This window comes from Mustela lutreola, chromosome 1 (genome assembly GCF_030435805.1).
Source record: "Mustela lutreola isolate mMusLut2 chromosome 1, mMusLut2.pri, whole genome shotgun sequence".
NCBI lineage: Eukaryota > Metazoa > Chordata > Mammalia > Carnivora > Mustelidae > Mustela > Mustela lutreola.
In genome coordinates, this window is record NC_081290.1 from 52,422,999 (window position 1) to 52,444,675 (window position 21,677).

At 37.6% G+C, this 21,677-nt stretch overlaps 1 protein-coding gene across 8 annotated transcripts; it reads right to left on the bottom strand.

Annotated features, from left to right (window-relative positions):
* Nucleotides 1-157: 157 nt before the first annotated feature.
* PACRGL (parkin coregulated like) lies at nucleotides 158-20,153 on the bottom strand. Of its 8 annotated transcripts, none has more exons than XM_059164713.1 (11): nucleotides 19,991-20,152; nucleotides 15,951-16,018; nucleotides 15,683-15,837; nucleotides 15,503-15,549; nucleotides 12,747-12,785; nucleotides 12,448-12,515; nucleotides 10,590-10,680; nucleotides 8,116-8,250; nucleotides 7,576-7,683; nucleotides 3,534-3,614; nucleotides 158-954 (listed from the first exon to the last, which is right to left on the bottom strand). In XM_059164713.1, exons 3-11 carry the CDS (start codon nucleotides 15,810-15,812, stop codon nucleotides 898-900), a joined length of 756 nt encoding a protein of 251 aa, XP_059020696.1. In that variant the 5' UTR covers nucleotides 15,813-15,837; nucleotides 15,951-16,018; nucleotides 19,991-20,152; the 3' UTR covers nucleotides 158-897. The 8 variants fall into 8 exon arrangements, with proteins under 8 accessions (XP_059020696.1, XP_059020658.1, XP_059020706.1 ...); XM_059164675.1 differs by having other exon boundaries at nucleotides 15,683-15,841; XM_059164683.1 differs by lacking the exon at nucleotides 158-954 and adding an exon at nucleotides 991-1,534 and having other exon boundaries at nucleotides 15,683-15,841; nucleotides 19,991-20,153.
* Nucleotides 20,154-21,677: the final 1,524 nt, after the last annotated feature.

The window sequence follows — 21,677 nt, forward strand, 5'->3', positions numbered from 1 at the left end:
TTTTCTCTTTCTCACTCTTATTCCTTTCTCTTGTAGAATGATCCAGGGTCAGCTCCTACAATGTCATCACTGAGAACTATGCCTATCAAGTAGGTCTTGAAAGACTTTCCAATTAAATTAATTGTTAAACTTAAGTAAACACAACAAAATCACTGGGTACATTTAAGAGTTTTAAGATTTTAATTTCTGAGTATCTTCAAGAAATGAGTATCTCCAGTATTTTCAGACTATGGGATACAAAAATAACATTTACTTAAATATAAACAACTCCTAAAGTTTAGATAGTTTTAAAGAGGTGTAATAAATAACATACTTAAAAGAGAATTTACATATTTTAAAAAATGTCTTAAACTAGAATACTCTGGAATGAAATTTTTCCAAGTATCCTACACCATAAAATACATATTTACAGACAATAATTAACAGTGAATTCACAAATGTTTGTCCACTACTTTAAATTTCTATAGCATTGATAAATATAAAACCCAAGAAATGACAAAACGTCTAAAAATAAGTACACAGCTACAAAATGATTGTGAAAAGGGCTATTATTAAAGAAAGGCACTAGAAAATAAATACAAACACATCTGCTATAACCCAATAATGGTTGTTCATACCAAACTGTAAAATATGAAAAACCAACCCCACAAAATTGTACTATTATAGAACTGTTTTTAATAGTTTTCCATCATTGACCATACTATTTTTGTTGTTGAAATAACTTTTACTATGATTCAGTGGTACTGTATACTCATCTTAATGAAGTAAATAATGAACAGTGGCTGTGACTGACAGAAGAATAAACGGAAGTAAATCTGAAAAGGTTCCAAAGGTACCTATGGTCACCACTTAACACCTGTCACCAGGGAGTAACAATATTTCTGTGGGCTCCCTTCTTCAACAGCATATGGAGCAGTATGTTGGAATTTTGGATTTGATGATGATAAGGCTTCCCTGTCAACAGAAAAAAACAGCTTCATTAGTATCACAAAGGGTTCTCCTAATAGGTATTCCATCTATAGGAGCATGCTTAAAAGAGTATCCAAAACTCAAAACAAACAAAATGGAATGGGAACAGAATGATGGAATGAGAAGTGAACTTTTTTCTCAGTTGAGTAAAATACAGGTTGTCTCCTACCATTAAAAAAAAAAAAAGTACTGAACTAAGGAAGTAGTTAGGAACCATACCACCAGTATTTGAATCCAGCTTCTGCCAGTCACTTCACTATCAAATCTGGGGCTATTTATTTCTGAGACTCAGTTTCTAGATCTTTAAAGGGTAATAACAACAAAATGTACCCCTGAGAGCGTCAGTGAGGATTCAGTGAGTTTAATGTCCAGAAAGTACTCAACTGAGGGTCGCCTGCCTGGGTGGTACAGTCTGTTAAGCCTCTGCCTTCGGCTCAAGTCATGATCTCAGGGTCCTGGGGTCAAGCCATCATGGGGCTTCCTGCTCAGTGCAGAGCCTGCTTGTCCCTCTCCCTCTGCCCCTCGCCACCACTCATTCTCTTTCTCTTGAATAAAGAAATAAAATCTGTAAATAAATAAATAAATAAATAAATAACACCCAACTGAGGCCCTGACATGTAGTAACTTCCCACATGCTCAATCAAGATTGTGGTGTGTAGAAGTATAGTGCCTATAATTTAGGACGAAAATTAAATCAAGGTAAGAGTGAAATGAATGCTACTTAAGGCAGGTAGCAAACTGATCAGTTGTAAGAAAATGAGAATGTGCCTGGAGCAGACTTTCCTGTCTCCCCAGAAGTTGACTGTTTCTATCACTGGGGGACACACAAGCCCCAAGAAATGAGAAACTGCAATACTGAGAAGACCCTTTTAAAGACTCATCTCTACTATTTAAAGAAAAAGAAAGATATATAGACATTTTAAGGTTTTAGTAGGGAAAGAACAGCATTTATTAATTTCATGAAGGATTATAAAGTACCAAAAGCAAGCATGATGGTCATTAGGCCACCAGAAAGTATGATCAATAATTATATTAATGGTATCCCAACAGAAATCTCTGATCAAATATAATTATTAATTAAAATATCATGTAAGACTTTAGACAAATGAGAAAAAGTCTAAAGGAATACACAATACTTAACGTCATCATTTTTTAAAATTCTGTATTAGCAGGATTCCAAACTAATGAGAATAAGTGGCAGTAACAGGAACTCCTAGTTAGCTACCTCTGTGGCCCTGGGCTGGTCATCTACATCCCTCTGTATTCCCCTTTCAAGTTTATTTACTTGAAAACTATTCCCTCCTCCGCATTCACCCTTGAAATCTAACGCACTGGGCCAGTCCCTTTCCTTTTGCCCCATTCCACAGAAAGTGTGAAAAACACCTAGGGAGAGTTTCAGATTGAAAGCTGTGCCATCAGTATTTAGCATCTGTTTACTTGCATTTCACAGGGGAGGAAATGACAAATTATTTTGCTTTCCAATTCTCAGAAGTGCATTTGCAAGCAAAAAGAATGTCCTTTTTGCTGAGAGACACTGGATGGGCTAGGATATGGTTTTGTACATCTCAACAAGGTGTCTGAATGCTAATCCTCCACACACAACAAAGAAATCTAGGGACTTACTTCCTCCTCCTAAACTTTTTTCTAAGCATTTCTCATGAGAAGAATATAACCAATTTTAAGTCACTGGAATTGGTCAAATTAGGTAATTTACACAAAGCTTAACTAACACTTCTGCCATTTTAAAACTGTATATGGTCACACAAATTTTCTTTATAATTCCTTTAGAAAGTACCTCCAATGAAACTAAGTTCTACAATACTAAAATAATCACGTTATCATTCAGATCTGATTAAATGTAATCTCCAAACAAGGTGGGATCACTGCTTTACAGAAATACTTCCAAGACTACATGACGTGAACACTTCTTTAAAAGATGAAAATTCAATTAACCTACTTATTTGACACCACACAGAAAATAATGAGATTCCCTCCCTCCCACTCTTGCTTGCAAGACTCCTGCTTGCAGGAGTCATTCTTGCATGTGTATGCATGTGCACACGCATGTTCCAGAACATTTGCACTTCCAGACATGGTATTGCAGCCATTTGGGGATCGCATTTCAATCCTTGGATGGGAAAACTGTCAATTTTTTAGACAGAAAAGACGGCAAATGAAAGAAAAAAAAGTACATTCTTCAATGAGCTCTCTACATTAATCTGTTTCTTCTCTGAACTTTCCTATGGTCTAAGCAAAAACATCCAAAATAAAAAAAACCCTGCAAATCTGCACCACATGGAGTGCCACATAAGCACAGACAAAGTGTATAGGCCCAGCATTTACACAGTCTGGTCTGGGTCCCAATGTTCAAAAACTATGATCCATGCAAGACAGAAACTCTGAGCTCTCATATGAAAATACTATGAACTCCACATGATTACTTATGGCTGAAATAATACATTATATATAGACAATTTTGTAGTGTAAAAGTAAAAAAAAAAAAAAAATATATATATATATATATATATATATATATATGACTTAAGGAATAATGTTTTACTTACATTCCCACCATGCTGTTCTAGCTTCTGTAATGCACTGGTGATTGGCTCTTTGAATTTCTTATCCCTCAATCTCTTGGAAAGCTTTTAAAGTAAGATTGGGAGAATGAAATGATTTGAAAATCAACAATATTCACCCCAGGCTTCAGTAAACGTCACTAAAGAGTATGCTAACTAGAAATAAAACCACTGAGACCTTACTGTATAGAAGTACCCAAATACCATTTCATTTGTTTTAGACTCCAAGGCTTCTTTCAGAAAATATCTCATTGAAATTTATACATAATAGACCCATTAAATTTGTTAAAAGAGAATTCATATTATTTCAAATCATGCGAATCCTATAAAATCTGGTACAGTATGGTATCCAGTGTAAGTTTTCTATGAAACTGCATACTTTTCCATTTTGTATTTTGCAAGAGCATTTGGAGGACCATGATGGAAAGCTAAACCTCTTAAAACACATGTTTCCTACAGTGTAAGAAAGGGAAAAGACAAAAAGGAGAGAGCATTCACATGAATGACCCTCTAACAGTTAGGACATTCAGACTACAAACCACAAGACCACCTGTCCCTAGGCACGGCTTGAATGGGCTTTAGATAGAAAGGTGGAAGTCTGACTGAAAAGGGAGAGCACAAGGTGAGGGAGGATAGTATCATACGAACAAAGAGGAAAAAACAGCAATTCAGATCATCAGGTACAACCTATAATAGTGTACTCCCACCAAATGTCTCAATTACTCTACTCACCCAAAGACCTAAACATTTCAGCCTAGAGCAAGACTTGATCATGGCTCCACTTTCTGGGAATACAAATGAAGCCCATGCAAGAATTAGTCAGTGATCAAATACTTATAAGGGCCTTGGTTTCTGGTTGTTCCTCTTCACATGGATGGAAGAAACCCAAGACTGCTTCCCATCACTGAGCACTGAGTTAGAAGCCCTTCTTGAGTCAGGTCAAAAATAAAGATGAGGAAGGGTCAGAATATTCCCCAAAAGATAAAAATGTGAGGGGCGCCTGTGTGGCTCAGTGGGTTAAAGCCTCTGTTCGGCTCAGGTCATGATCCCAGGGTCCTGGGATCCAGCCCCACATGGGGCTCTCTGCTCAGCAGGGAGTCTGCTCCCCACCCCCCGCCTGCTTCTCTGCCTACTTGTGATTTCTGTCAAATAAATAAATAAAATCTTTAAAAAAAAAAAAAAGAGATAAAAATGTGAGAAAAGCAACTCTAAATGAGAGGACAGATAGCCCTAGGGATGGACAAGAAAAAGTGCCTCTTGGGGTACCTCACGGGCTCGGTCAATTGGGCTTCCAACTCTTGATCTCACCTCAGGTCTTGATCTCAGGGTCACGAGTTGAAGCCCCTCACTGGGCTCCATGCCCAGCATGGATTAAAAAAAGAAAAGAAAAGAAAAGAAGAGAAAAGGAAAAGAAAAAGAAAAAGAGAAAAAGTACCCCTTGCAAAATCAGATCTTTGGTTTGCTTTCTGCAGACCCCACTACCGAGGAGCAGTGGCTTATGGGCAGATCCATGAAGCACTACCTCCAGAATCATCTGATATCCTTACTCAAAAAGTACTAGAATTCTAGGGTCCTACACCATAATTACTTAACCAGGATCTCTGAGCAAAGGCCTTGGTTCTGCATTTTTATCAAGATTTATTTCCTCTTTCCACCAGGGTCAGTGGAGGTCTGAACTGAAGCTAAGAAAGGATGTGACTTATTTTGCCTATGAATAAAATGAGTTGTATATGGACTCAGTAACTGGTTTTGAAATTCTTTTTCTAGTCAAGGAACCCCTTCAAGTAACATCTAATGCAGAGGTCTATAAACAAAAATATATGTAAATCAAAATGGAGTCTTTCTGGCTAACAGGGGTTAAGTGAGGTAAGGAAGGAGCACCAAGGCACCTCAATGGATTGTCAGGGGTGCCTGTCTCTTGGTGGTGTGCACTAACAGACTAAGATTTAAACCCACATGGCCTATTTCGGCTATGGAATACCACTGGCATGTGAACGTCTGTGTGTTAACCAGACCTTCCCAGAGTGCTGACACTCCAGAAGGTGAAAGGCCCCCTTAAGTCAGTCCAATATAAGAAAAAGCAGGGTTTTGGAGAAGAATGTGAGTGACCAAACATTAATGCTACTGGCCCAGAAAAATTAAAACAAATAAAGAAACTTACATAGTTTAGTTGTTAATCTGGCTTTTTTCTTTCTGCCCTGATGGGTGGGATTGGGAGGCTATTTAGGAATATTTAGGAAGTGAAGGTTCTGGGCCTTGCTCAACTTCAAGTGCAGGAAGGATCCATGTGATTCCTTTTCTTGTATATCACATTCCCTTCACCTCATTCCAACTTTCTCAGTGGATGTCCTTGCTACTTATTTCTCCCAAAAAAAACAGAAACCAATCTCCACAAGGGCAGAGAGCATATCGTTTTTTGTTCAGCATTATAGTCTAAGTGCCTATAGCATAATAATTGGCACAAAATGGGAGGCCAGAGAGCAACAGATTTGTTAAAATATTGCTTGTCTGACTGGAGCAATCAATCTAAAATGAGCCATTTTATTTGTTAGGGTGAAATTCCTGTGTTTATTCAGGGACAACCTGCTGATCTAAACATTATAAGCAAAAACCTGCCAGGATTTTCTTCCTTCGTTCCCAAGGCTTCCCACATACTAAAGTTTCAGAGTCCATTCCCACGTGTCTTCTCCCTATCAAGCACCTGGTGCTGGTGGGAATTCATCTCCCACCATTCCTAGACTCAGCACAGCAGTCCTGATAGATTCACTATCATCCCTACTTTCGACAGGCTTGGTCAAATGTTCCTGGAGTGTATTAGTCTCTGTAGAATAAGAAGTTAAAGTTCTGGGATCTCTCAGATAAATGGGTCCGGGGAAAAAAAACAGTGGAACTATGATCAAAATACATGCTTCAACTCTGAACTACAGAAAGATGAACACAGAAATTCTGGCTGTGGGTTATTCCAGCAAGGACTTTCAATTGTTTATCAGTGTGTGCAGTAAAGGATTAACTCTGCCTAAAGAAAGGACTGGTTTTTCTCCCTGGCTCCTAGATGGAAACCCTACGCCCTTGGTATGACCTGCCAGGTAAGAGTATCTTTGTTTCCCGGGGGGCCTTGGGCCACAACTCAACTCAACTTCTGGAGAGGCTGGAGACTAAGGTCAGCCATGCATACAGCCAGTCATGCTGGCACGGTAGGCCCCTAACATGAACATGCATGCCTGGACACCACACTGAGGTGAGTTTCTCAGGATGGCAATACTCCTTGTGTGTTGCCACATATCCTTGCTGGAAAAGACCAGCACTGTCCACACAACTCTGTTGGGAGGAAGGACAAGTGGATGCTCCACACTTGGTCCTTCCTGGGCTCTGCTCTATGTACCTCCTTCCTTCGTTGATTTTAACTGGTATTCTTTCTGTATATTATTAACTGTAATAAACTGAAAGACTAAATAACAGCTTTTCTGAGTCTCATGAGTCCTTCTAGCAACCTATGTGTTGTCTTGGGGACTTGCTAAACTGTCCAGTATCCAAGTGAATACTTGTCCTCAGGATTAAACTACACTTAAGAGGAAAAAAAGTCTCATCCTGAATACTATTTACAGACTCACTAAAAAACTTACAGGGAAAAACAAAGATGAAAAACATGGCTGTGGCAATGCACAATCACAGGTATATACCCCTACAGGAGGCGTCCTTATAATTCATGACTAATCAACATGGGCATAATATCATTATACTGTCCTTTAATTTTTGTCCATTCAACTTCTGCTTGCTTGTTCTTATAACCCTAAGTTCTGCTCATGTAAGTGCTTTCCATTAAAAAAAATTAGAGAGAATACTGTACATTTGTAAAATGTTTTATGAACTACTAGGTCTGATCTATATTTTTTTTAAAGAATGATGGATTTTTTTTTAAGATTTCTGAATCAGTTAATGATTAATCTGAAGCCACTGAATCATGACAAGATACAGACAGGGCATGATACACCATTCACAACCACTCTCTCATCTTTTCAATACTTACACTTGTAAGCAGATGTTTCAGATGGTCATTTAGAGAAGGACCAACGACTATACTCAGCTGCACGAGAGCATTCAGTCCTCTTGCAAACACTTCATCATCCATGTGGACCTGTGGGGTTAGTTGGGACAGGAGAGGGAAGAGGAGAAAAGAAAAGTTAGAGAAAAAGAAAGGTCAAACCAGAAAAAAGTAAGATTGAACATTCAAAAACAGAAGATAACCAACCTTTAATGCTATACCATCTAGAAACAAAAAAATAAATTTCTAGCTTGACTGAAACACTAACTGAAACTTATCGCAGCATGCAGCAAGACTGATATGAGTTTTATTACTTTCTCCAATTACTCCAAATGTACTCTTCTATCTTTCATATACCCTGTAAAGGCGTCTTAAATAAGTAATTATTTGTCCCTGAATAAGTGTGGCCTAATTTTGCACATGCATCAAAATCACAGGTAAAGGACCAATATAAATACAATTTAAAAGAAAAAAGACATAAAGTAGTCTAAGTGACCACAGGAAATCCAAATGAATAGAAAATACCAGAGCTGCCTTTAGCACAGGAATCAGTCTTGGAAGCAAAGGTACAGCTTTCTCAAGAGCTCCTTGGACCAACAGCAATTCTCTAAAACCCTCCTTCGACACAAAGGTGTATGGATGTTTAGTCTCCCTCAAACCCTGTCAAAGACAAAACACAGAAACAAACAAGACACAAAATTGAATCCTCACTAGTCTAAATGAAAATAAAGTTTTATTATGGTTTTCCTAATCATGATTTATAATTTCAATAATTACAATTTCAATTACACTCAGAAATTGTGGAACAATGGACATACATGAGACAGGAAGAATTTCTACCCACAGCAAGAAAGAAAAATGTTTTAAAAATCAAAGGAACGGGAAAAAGGGAAGGAAAAGCAAAGGAAAAATAAAGGAAATAAGAAAGAGAACAGAAGGAGGTAAAGAAAGGCAAATAAAAGAAAAAATAAAAAAACACCCTAAGACACACTAAGATACTAAAAAACATTTTGTATATACTCCCATATACTGCCTAAAAGCATCTAAAATGCTGGTTTATAGCCACCATTTTAGGGCATAATTATTGGATCTCCTACCTTTACAGTGACTTTACAACTTGTTTAATGAGTTTCTAAAATATTGTTCCCTTCATATTTAAATATTTTACATTAAGGTATTTTTAAAACATCATTTCCTAGGTTCAAAAACCAATGTAAGATTATAAATGTCATTTTTTTACTTTAGGATGTGAAATAAAAATATGAATAAAAACCTGTATAATCTCTTTCACCCTAAATACATCAGCAACTACTAGATAGTACTCTTTCATGATTTAACCCATCACTCTGAGTCAAGTTAGAAGGGCCATCTGGCTTTCTGTAAAAACATCAAACAAAAAAAGCAATAGTAATACTCCCTCAGTTGGACTTCTTATTGTCTGTGAATAAATATAACTAGCTGCAAAGTCATGCCTAAAAATAGTAATTTTCAATCAATTTGCCCTCTAGACCAAACTACCTGCTTCCAACAGTGATCAAACATTTCCTTTCCTGGATGCTTTTGAAAGCTGTGCAAGCCAAGCACACCAGCACCACTTTGCACCACAGGTTCTAGCCTCTTAAGAGTGCCCCGATCCCATTCATTTTAGAGATGAGGAATCAGGTCAAGAGGTGAAGTGGATTTCAATAGTGGTGGTCCTGTCAGTACTTCCCCATTGTTAAGTGAGTAGAGGTGAAGGCTAACAATCTACCCAACACAGAAATAAAGGCAATGGTGTTTGGAAAATAAGTATTTAAAGGACTGACTTTATGTGATCTCCATTAAACACAGACTCCCTCTAGGGACTCTCCAAATTAAAGTATTCCCATCCCGTTATGATTAGCTGGGGCACATTTTCAAAGGTGTTACTATAGTACTGATTCATCTAAAGAATGGTTTGTTACCATATACAAAAAGTTTAAAATTCTTAAAAGAACAAATGAAACACTGATAGATTTTAGGTTTTCATTTTTTTAAATTTTTAAAAGATTTTATTTATTTATTTGACAGACAGAGATCAAAAGTAGGCAGAGAGGCAGGCAGAGAGAGAGGGGGAAGCAGGCTCCCGGCCGGGCAGGCTTTAACCCACTGCGCCACCCAGGCGCCCCACATTTTAAGTTTTTAATACCAAGTTTAAAAGACTTTGATCAAAACTCAATTTCAAAATAGGCTACCTATAAAAATATACCACTATCATACCAAAATAATTCTGCAATAAATTAAAAAAAAACAAAGACAACAAAAATGATCCTTAACTCTTAAAAAAGACCAATATCTATAACTTAAATACAAGACAACAGATTAATTCATTTCTCAACTTGTGACTCTAACAAAAGGAATAAATTTTACAGAAGAGATCATTAATCCACCTCAAGCTAATACTCTGCCAACTTTTTCCTGATATAAAATGTTAAATAATATAAAGGAACTGATCAGAAGTTTTCCTAAAATCCTCTATTAAAAAATGATCTCCGTGATATTGTACTTAAAATGTACAGGTAGACAAAAGCCCAGAGACTTCTCCAAAAGGACGTTTAAGTAGTTAAAATCAGTTCCCTATGAAACATATGCTCATATTAAACAGGACTGGTTGTGTAGAAACAGATCACTCGTTATCTGATGCAGTTTAGATTAAATTGTTGATGTTCTACTGAAATAACTAATTCCCTATGACTTTAAGTACTTTTATTTTTGGAATTAAGTATGAATATTTCATCCACTTATCTATAAAATCCTGTGTAGATTAAGTTGTTTATAAACCTGATTAATCAGTTTCTAATAAACATATATTGATCATAATTAATTCCTAAGGGAGTGTGGTATTTTAATGACATCGCTTGACTCTTGTTTCCAGAGCAAAGAATAAGATTTACTGATGCATTACAAAATAATACTTAATATGATTTTTAAAGTTTTTTTTTTCCATAAACATTCAGGAGAAATGGAATATATACATTTACCTCAGCTAAAGTAATAAGAAGAGGATCAAATGGAAGATTTTCAGGAGGACATTCCCACTGTAATCTGTGTTTCACTGAACCATGGACCAATCTAAAATAACAAATATCAGTGAACATAACATGGGCAACGTAATTATATCCTAAACAGTAATTATCTAACATATTCCTACCCTTTCTATAACATAACCATACTAGAACTATTCCATAACATGTAGGGATACCATAGCTTGAAATGGTATTACAAAGATATCTTATGCAACAATGTCTATAATCTCACAAACTCCTACTCTTCTGGTAAAATCGTTTGATGGCAAAACTAAACTCCACATTTGTTAAGCCTACAGTTTCAGAACTCAAGCATACTGCTGTCTGTGAGTCTTAATACAAATGCTACACTTGACATGTTTCAGTCATAATTAAAACAGATAACCTACAGATGTGCAAACAATGAGAATGAGAAACAATAACTTGTTTTATATGGAACAATATTTTTCATATATGGATCACTTAATCCTAATGATCTGTGTAGACAAGGCAGATTTTAGCCCTGCTAAATGGAAGAAAACTGAGGGCAGGAGGTTAAGTAGCCCACACCAGGTTAAAAAGTGGTAGCCCCTTCAATTAGTCACTGCTGTTTTGTTTTATTTTGTTTTAAACAACATTTACTGAGACATAACCAACATTCAACAGAGGCGCCTCTGTGGCTCAGCTGGTTAAGTGCCTGCCTTTGGCTCAGTCATGATCTTGGGGTCCTAGGATTGAGCCCCTTGTTAGGTTCCCTGCTTGCTTAATGGGGAGGCTGCTTATCCCTCTGCCTCTGCTTCCCCCAGTTGTGCTCACTCTCTCTCTCAAATAAATAAAATCTTAAAAAAAAAAAAAAAAAAACAACATTCAAAAAACTGCACATGATTTTAAAGTATAAAATTTTATATGTTTTGATGTCTGAATACATCAATGAGCTATCATAATTATGACAGTGAACTTACACATCACCTTCAAATGTTTCCCTTTTGTTGTTCTCAACTTCTTGACACCTTCTTTAGCCTTATTTTCTTCATATCAAGAGACCTTGGTAACATTTTTACTATTTTAGCAACCATAATTGTGTGGAGTGAGAAAGGGAGGTATAAGAAACTTAAAATACAGTCTCAACTGAGAATGAAAATAAAATGAAGAATATGAGCTTATGCGTCCAAATCTGAAGATATGACGAAAAACTGTATTTCTTGAATTTTAGACTACAGAAAGAATGTTGTGATTACTCTTTTTACAATGAAAATAGTATTTTTCATCATCTAGAACAGGTTAAAACTGGATATACTTAGAAGAAATAAATGTTTCTTGATAGTGAAATCTTAAAATGGTATCACTCTATTAGTAATTGTATTGTTTTCTTTAGAACAGTTCTGATGTTTACCCCGAAAGGTATTTTTTCTGAGAAAAAATACCTGTATGTACTCATTAAAAAATATAATTTCAGTAATTTTTAAAATTTTTGAAATATCATTTCAAAAAATAATGAAACAGTTTTGTTCAATGGTCAATTTTCAGTTTACAAATAAAATAGGCTATTTATTTGCAACTTGCCCAAGCCTATGAAGGCTTATATTATTTCAGAAACTGGTTCATTCAATTTCTTAAATTATAGATCTATTGGTAATTCTATTTTGGAATTAAAATGATCTTCTTCAACAATATCCCACGATCTATACCAGTTCAACAACCAAAGCCTGAATAAAGTACCTATTTCAACCTCCCTAGTAAATAAAGATTTCAATACATTTAAACTAAACACTGTTATCGATTTTACTCAATTATTTTGAATAATACGGTCAGTTATAACCTGTATTGATTTTACCTGCAAGGAATCCCTCCCTTAGAGTAAATGGCTGCAAATGCAGAAGGAGCTCGTGATTGTTCACCAAACTGAAATAAAAAATGAAAAGAATATGATAAATATATTATCACCTCCACTTTGTGAAGGTACCTAATCAGCTTTAATCCTATGAGGTCAGGGGCGAGTGGACACCCTGGCTTTCAACCCACGACACTGGTACCAAGTGCATCAACCTGCTCAGCAACAAAACTGAGGAAAATTATCAACCCCTCAGTACAGGAACCCCAAACACGCGTTCTCTACTTCATTTATACCCCTACCTTGTTTTGGAAGGCTTGAAGGAAGCTGGAATTACATGTCTAATAAAAATAATACAGATAAATACTATTAAGAATGAACATCACAAATAAATATAGTAAAGGTAATACATTTTTCTACTATCTGCCACTGTGTTCTTTCAAGGTGAGGGGTCCATGGAAAAGGAGAGGTAAGTATAGAGAAAGCAGATTTGTTTTCAGCCTCCAACACATCTCCTACTGTCCTCCAGGCAAATGCCTGGACAGTCAGGGAACCTGTAATTTCTCCAAACTCATTTTACGCTTCTCTAAAAGAGCAAGGCTTAGGATGGAAAGGGGTGATAGAGCTGAAGATAGAACAAGGCTCTCACAAACATATGCCTGGATGTGTCTGCTTAGATACAAAACTTCATAATTTTGCATTTGTCTATGTATTACCTTAAGAATACATTAAGTCTGTATTCCCAAAGACCATGTAAGAAGCGACTGATCACAACAACTGAATAATCACAGCATACATAATTTCAACATAGTCGATCAGAGACACAAATAATTTAGGCACAAAAAGTAAATTCACATGGTACTTGAATATAACCAAATGAAATACAGTTGTCTAAATTACAAAGTACAAACTTACTAATCTATTTTAAAGATGTAACTAGCTAAAAAATCTTTAAAAATAAATGCAATAATTAAAAAATACATTTAAGGGCATAAGTTTAGAATTAACTTTTTCCTCTGGAAAAGCACATGTTTGAAGTTAAAACACATAGATGAAAATTTCATTAGCATATAATATTATAATAAGAGACTCATTTATAAACTTCAATCCACATTCTGCATAATTCAAAGAAATTCTAATATTTCATTCATCTAACTAAAATTCCTACTAAGAAAAATATGTTTTAAAAACTGTTTTGGGGGCGCCTGGGTGGCTTAGTGGGTTAAAGCCTCTGTTTTGGCTCAGGTCATGGTCCTGGGGTCCTGGGTTCAAGCCCCACATCAGGCTCTCTGCTTAGTGGGGAGCCTGCTTACCCCCATCCACCCTGCCTGCTTCTCTGCCTACTTGTGATCTCTGTCAAATAAATAAATACAATCTTAAAAAAAAAAAATAAAACTGTTTTCAAGTAATCATATTATATAGGGAAAGCTGAAAAAATATTCTTCTACTGAGGGAAAAGTTAAGACAACTTAGGGCTATAGATACTTTTTTTAGTCAGAGCAACTATTAGCAAATGATCTTACTTTTTGAACCTATAGGTCATATAAATAATCCCTAAATTTCCAAAACATCCACCAAGACAAAATTTCTGATTGAAATTCTAAGCAATTCCTTTCTTTTTCTTTTTAACTCATTTTAGATATAATCATATTTTCATCCTCCAGGTCCCACATTATCATTTTTTTTTTTTTTACCAATGGCTTCGTTTTGTCAATTTTTACCCAATTTTACCAAAATTCCATTACCAAACACACAAAAAAACTGTTGTCCCTTCATTTTTTTTTTTTAAGATTTTTATTTATTTATGACACAGAGATAGCGAGAGAGGGAACACAAGCACAGGGGGGCTGGAGAGGGAGAAGCAGGCTCCCCGCTGAGCAGAAAGCCCATATGGAGCTCGATCCCAGGACTCTGGGATCATGACCTGACCCGAAGGCAGACGCAGATGCTTAACTGACTGAGCCACCCAGGTGCCCCGTCCCTTCAATTTTTAACCGTATCACTACAGACCATATTTCAACTCTAAAATAATCAACCTTATTAAATACACCCCACTATCCTCAGTTAAAAAAAATTTTTTAAACTTTTGATTCAAGTGAAATACTCAAAACTTACACAGATTTATGTGCATAAATTATAACTATGCAGACCAGTGACTTCTCCAAAACAATGGTGTAATAATACTCAGGTGTGGAATACCTGAATGTTACCAGCACCTTAGAAACCTCCTCAGTGCCTCTTCCCAATCCCTAACTACATTTTTTCCCCAGTGGTGAACCCTATCCTGACTTCTAACTGACTTACTTTGGATTGGTAGCTTGTACAGATCTTAGACATTGTCTTGTATAATATACTGTCTTCTCAGGTCAAACCATTATTTCTCAAAATTTTCCTTCATTTTTAGTAAGTTTTAAAATTAGGGCTACTTATATTACTACTTTCAAAAGTTCTTCCTTAAAGAGAGGAAGAAGACTCAAGTGTCACCATCAATTCTCTCAACTAAACACAGGAAAAAGAAACAAGAACAAGAAGAGAGCAGGGCATTCTTCAGGAATTCAACTTGATACTGTGCAAATTACAGAAAGAAGGAAACACACATGCTTATACTACTTTTCATTTGTAAAGTCAGAAATCTTCTGCCCTTGGCCAATTCATTGTATCCTTGCTGTATTTCACCTGCCATCTAAGTCAGTGTCTCAGCCACTCTCATAATCCCTTTTGAAGGCTGAAACCATGATCATCTTACCCTATGCAAGGCTGGGCAGACACCACCTGGTTTTATAGCACAGGTGTGCTCGCTTTTTGGATAATTCACTGATCCACATATTTATAGATCATAGCAAAATGGTCGGAGATGTTTATGCAACTAGAAGCAGGTAATTGATCCTATGTCAACTGAATACAAGTTTATTCATTGATTTTAGGAAGTAAAAGAACTATATTAAATAAAAATAAAGCTGATGTGCAATTTACTTTACACTCTAGTACACTCATCCATGAATATGATAGTATATACCATAACTAGTTATTCTCTACACCTTCTCACTTCCATACTCACATCATTTCCATTCTTCATCATGATTACCATATGCCTTTTGTCACTAGCTTAAATGTAAGCAAAAAAAAAAAAAAAAATTACAAACAAAAGAAACTTGGGACAGCATTCAGAATGGTTCAACAGTTTGCTAAATGTCTATTACTTTGAAAAAATCTGCTGAGTCATGAATGTCTTTTTTACCTACAGGGTTAATGGTCTTAGGGTTAAGTTTATCACTTGGTCGAGGATGAACTTTTCTTGCAGTCTCTGGAGAACTGGTTGAAGATGAGGAGTTGCTTTGTTGAACTGTAGTCCTGTGTTTTATTTGCATGCTTGATGATGTCCTTTGATCACAGCTACCTGGAAAAAAAGGAAGATCAACAAAAAAAAGAGGTGAAAGAGATAAAGCTCCCTCTTATCTATCTATTAACAAAATTCACCTTTTCATTTAAAAAGCAATGTTCTGTACCTGCCTTTCTGTTTCTCAACTGTACAACTCCATGGCACTCTGATTTCTGCATTGCTTCCCTTTTATTCCTGCAGTCGAATGAGACTTGATTTCAGAATTTGGGGAATGAGGGATTCATTGAAAACGTAAGACCAACACAGAACAGAGTAGAAAATACAATAAAAGAGATACAAAAAGGGTATGGCATGGAACAAAATACCAGAAAGACTAATGAGAAAATATGAAATTATATGAACATCAATAACTATCAATAATAGCAAATGGAAAACAATCTGTAAGAAAATAAGATATATAAGAATAAACTTTTTTTCCATTCATACTGTCAAAATATGTTTTTAGAAACTCAACTGCAAACTTCTGGCTATATTCAGAAAATATGGACTAGATATCTGAAATGAGAAAGTGGTTGGCACATCCCCTAGTATCTCTATCTTCTCTGGCCTCTCTATTTCCAAAGTTCCAAATGCTAACATCGGCGTATCAAGTCCTGTTTTTCAAGGGACAAAATGAACTCTCCTACTCAGTACATTACAAGCTCCTTAAACTGAATATAACCAAAACTAAGGTTATCACACTGAAGTTATGGACCCCTTGCTAATTCAATGTACCACCAATTTTCTGGTCCCTCATGATGAAAAACTTAAGATCTTCTTTCTCTATTTTTTCCCTTCACTTCCCACACTCAACTCTACAGATGTGATCAATGTGGTGTGATAAGATAGAAGGAGCTATTGGCTCAGATTGGGGTCTGTATCCTCATCTCTACCAATTACCAGGTTTATGAATTTAGGTAGATTATTTAATCTCCCTAAATCTCGATTTCCAGACCTATTAAGAGGGGAGAATAATACAAACCTATAAAGGCTGTTACTGAGGATAAATAAGGTAATATATCAGTTGCTTAACCAGACAGTGATGGTTCATTGCTCCCTCTTCCTCACTTTCCTCTTTTCTACTAACAGGAGGACTCTAGTTCGCAGTGATAATTTCCTGCCTAATCAGATTACTTCTAAATTTTCATCTCTACCAAAAAACTCTCCATCACACGCACCCAAATTCATATACCCAATTGCTTGCTGGTATTTCTAGGTCTAGCTCCAATCCCAAGCTGTACACCGCCTTTCCTAATCTTCTCTGTTTCTTGGCACTCTTGATTCCTTGGCACTCTGATTCCTGCACTGTTTCCTGCTTATTGCTAATTGATTACTCCATTCCTTCACTTGCATAGCACTCCAGTCATTCTTCCACTAGAGCATTTCCCACTTTAAGCTTTTGTTATTAACTACACTGTAGGATCTTCATTAAGGTAACACAGGTGAAGCCTTCCTCCACTTCCAAATGACAGTTTTTTAAATATGTGGGGACAGACTCAACTCCTTAGTTTTCTCTTCTTCAGGATAAACACTGATGCTTTTTCCAGTGATTCCTCATGAGATGATTTTCATCTACTTGACAAATTAGAAATCTTCACAAGGATGGAACTCCACATAATTCAGTCCCAAAATATTTCAAACGTGATGTGACCATTTCAAAGTGCCTTGGAAGGATAAATTAAATGTAGGATTGTTTCATACACAGAACAATTTTAAAATGCAATTTTCTTGATTTAATATAGTCACTTAATTTTCTCATCCTACTACTAGCAGATGACTTACCTCCCAATATCCTACTTCACATTCATTCCCAAGGCATTTTTCACAATTATGATAATCAATGCCTCACTGAATTTTTCATACTACTTTAAGATAAGGTAAGGCAGGCTTTAAATATGTTGACCTAACACTGCATTTCAGTGAATATTCAGAGACAATCTACTATTGTCTCAAGTTTCTGTTTTGAGAAGGTCCTGATAAGAATAGTATGATCTAGAAATAAATAAATCTGTCTCTGTTTCTTTGACTCTGTAACTGGGGGTAATTAAAGTAACTACTTTTAATGTTGGTGAAAACTAATAAATTAATATTCCTTTTGATCATAAATTTTAATAACTGTCATAGCTGAAAAGAAGCACAAAGATCCTACCCAGAAATATAAGGAAAGCAGAGCTGGCCCCATCAAATCATGGTGTCTATTTTCCAACACTATCTACCCAACCTACAAAGTTTTTGTTGGAACAAGAAACTTCTACCTTCCTTTATGTGAAAAAGATGTTCCTGAGAGGTACTAGTAGGAAGGTGCTACGTTATATGTTGAATGAGCTCAAAAAGCCATGGAAACTCTTCATTTTTTTTTTTTTTAGATTTTATTTATTTATTTATTTATTTGACAGACAGAGATCACAAGTAGGCAGAGAGGCAGGCAGAGAGAGAGAGAGAGAAGCAGGCTCTGCACTGAGCAGAGAGCCCGATGCGGGGCTCGATCCCAGGACTCTGGGATCATGACCTGAGCCGAAGGCAGAGGCTTCAACCCACTGAGCCACCCAGGCGCCCCAAGGAAACTCTTCATTTAAAAATCTTTCATAAAACATGCCAGAAAACTGAGCTCCCAAAGGTTTTATGCATACAGGTCAGTTTTTACGTGTAATACACTTACATAACTTCCAGCAATAACATCAAAACACACATACTCAATGCAAACACTTCTATACCTACTTTCAAAAATTCTGTATTAGAGAGCTTCTTTCCAAAAAACAAATATTTTTCACTTATTGTTAGAAGTATCACCCTTTATCTTACAAATTAAGTATTCTCAAAATATTAATATATTAAAAATAATATCCATCTGGCAGGGGTGCCTAGGTCGCTCAGTTAAGCATCCAACTCTTGATTTCTGCTCCAGGTCCTGAGATTGAGCCCCCAAGACTGGCTCCATGCTCAACAGAGAGTCTGATAGAGATTCTATACCCCCACCCCTCACATTCTCACTCTAAAATAAATAAATAAAGTATTTAAAAACATATATCCATCTGGGAGCATACCACTGACAAGACTGATACAGGAGTTGTCTGTACAAGAAAACTGCTTAATTTATCTGACACTTAACTCTCTTGAGTGCTTTTCCATTAACACATGAAGGGTGGTGTAAAGAGGTAATAATGATGAGAGGAAGTGAAAAGGTAAGAACTATTGTGTGCTACAAATATTATCAGTCACAGCTCATACTTTTACAAAACAATACAAAGATTCTAAATAGGCACTAGAATCCACGTGACCCAAACATCTAAATGATGTCATAATATCAGAGAGCAAGCAGACCAAGCAGGATCCACAGTGGAACCCTTACTTTCCCTTAGTTTCCTTAGGTACTGCAGCCCATCTGCTCATCTGAAAGGGGCTGTGGATATCTGTGTCAATGATAGGAAAGCATAATTTCATTTCATTATTTTTGGATAGGTCACATACCCTATTTCCTTCCCCATATGCATTTTCTTCTTGCACCACGCTCTGACACCACTACACTACACAGTGTGCTAAATTATCAAGGGGCAGAAGCCCCGTTTCTTCCTACTTTCTCATCCATTGTTTAGAAAGTTCCCAAAGTGTAATAGGCACCCCGCTAAAGAAGCCATGCTCCATCTCTAGAGCTCCTTCAAATTCTAGAGTGCAGCGACAGAGCCCAGTATCCACCCATTACAATTCCTTTTTACCATAAAGTAAATCCAAGGGGACAGCACTGAGTCTTAAAATTTGCTTTCTATTTTACTACCCTCTTCCCCTCCATCACCATACATTTCCAAATATTTAAGAATAGTTCAAGGCCAGGCTGTTGTCAAAGTTAAAAAATAAGCGACGTGTATGGGGGGGGGGGGCAACAAAAAAAGGGGGCTTTTTTGTTTTGCTTTTAAGGAATAGGGGGAGAGGGTGGTGGCAGACGGCCGGTTTTCCATTAAGGCCAACGAGGGCTACTCTCCGCCACAGCCAGACCTCTGGAAAGGAAGGGTGCTCAGCACCCTTCAGGCTCAGCAGCTCCAAGGTCCTTGGCAACGGAGTCTGGCGGCCTTAGCAACAAGCCAGGGAGAAAGCCGGCAGGGCCGTCACAGCGCGGGCGGCACCGAGGAATTCCCGCAGCCCTGGCCCGGGGCACCCACAACCTGTTCCTACCGCGCCTCTCTCCCGCGGCGACCCGCACACCAGCCCCACGCCGGGTGGGACTTTTGCTCGGCGCCCTCTCCCAACTTCCCCACTCCGGTCACCGGCGGCCGGGATTCCGGGAAAGTGAGGCTTCGCGCGGTCCCCGGATCTGGCGGCGCCGCGTAGTGACGTCAGACGCATGCCGCGCCCTCGAAGCTTCCGTCTGGGAGGCTGCCCAGGCGCGGGTTTGAAGAGGGTGGCCCTGGCAACGAGGGCCAGGAGTTGAAAAGGGGAGCTTCCAGCTAGCCAGGCGTTGTGGGGTGACAAAAGGGCACCTAGTGGAGGGTCTTTAGGGACTGATGAGAAGTCCGGGGAGCAGAGGAGAGCACAGACTCCGAGTTCCTAGCGCCACGATTTCTTCCCAGTTCGTGTATCTAACTTTTAAAACACTTCTCTCACACACTGAAAATACTGTTTTCTCCACCTGCCCTAGAACCTGAGACCTCGGGGCCTGGAAATGCAGCCCCAAGGTTTTGTGGGGTGGGAGCCAAAGCCATCTGCCTGCCCAGCTGTGGAATTTCATTTCCTGTCATAACTTTCTAATTCACATGCCATCGTGTTCAACTACAGAATACATCCCTATTTTAATAAGGTGCGTGTCCTTTTTGACTTAACATCATTTTAATAAAACTGATGCTGCAAGAAAATGCATGTCCCCTTGTGTTTCCACCAAAAGCAATTTGGGTTGTCAGAGCAAAAAGCCCAAGCGCTTCAGATCTGCGCACTGCGTTCCTTTCTAGAGCCTTCTCCTGTTGTCATCCCATAGCCTTAACGGTTTTTCAGGGAATAGCTAACTATGCAATTGTCACTCTCTGAGCAGTCCAGGCAGTGCAGTTCCTCCCTGTCCTTGTAGCTTCGTTCTTGCTTCCTGAGTTACTGCTGTGGAAGCTGCTTTGACAGGCTGAGTTCCTTCGTGGCAATGACTGTGACCTTTCCTTTCGTTTCTCCACCTTCTAGCAGGGACTCAAGAAATAACTCTTTGAATAAATGAAACAAACGAATGAAGTCTTTGTATATCTAATTCCCTGAATGTTCTGTAAAATTTGCACACAAGTCTAAAATTTTGAAATTCATACTGAATTTTCCTATCTTCACCACGTGACAGAAACTATCACTTTTCTACAATCAATTAGCACAATGCATACTTAAATAGCATTTTAAAAAAAGAAAAAAAGCTATTTTCACCTTACGAGCTCTCTTCCCCAGATTCTCCATGCCTTATTATATCTCCTTGTCTTCTTCCTCCCCGCTAGCATCTCCACCGATAGACCTAGCAACACCTAGCTCACGGCCTTCTAGTCCTTTTGTCTGGAATGTAAGAATAATATGCTTTCAGTACTGCAGAGAAGTGAAGTGCACATGTTCTGAAGTTAGTCCACTTAGACTGGAAACCCAACTCCAACGTTTATGAGCTACGAGACCTTGTACAAGTCATAACCCCTCTAAGACTTAATTTCCCCATTATAGGTTCATGTAAGACAAGAGCACAAGTAAAGCTCCTAGCACACAGGAAGAGCTTGGTAACTATTCACCAGTGCAATTGTTGAGGTGAAACCCAGTCATTTTTTTACGTAGAGTACACTGTGTTGTAGCCATCTCAAGCTATGCCTTGGTGTTAGTATGAGACCCTGAATTTTTCATGGATTCTTCAGATTAA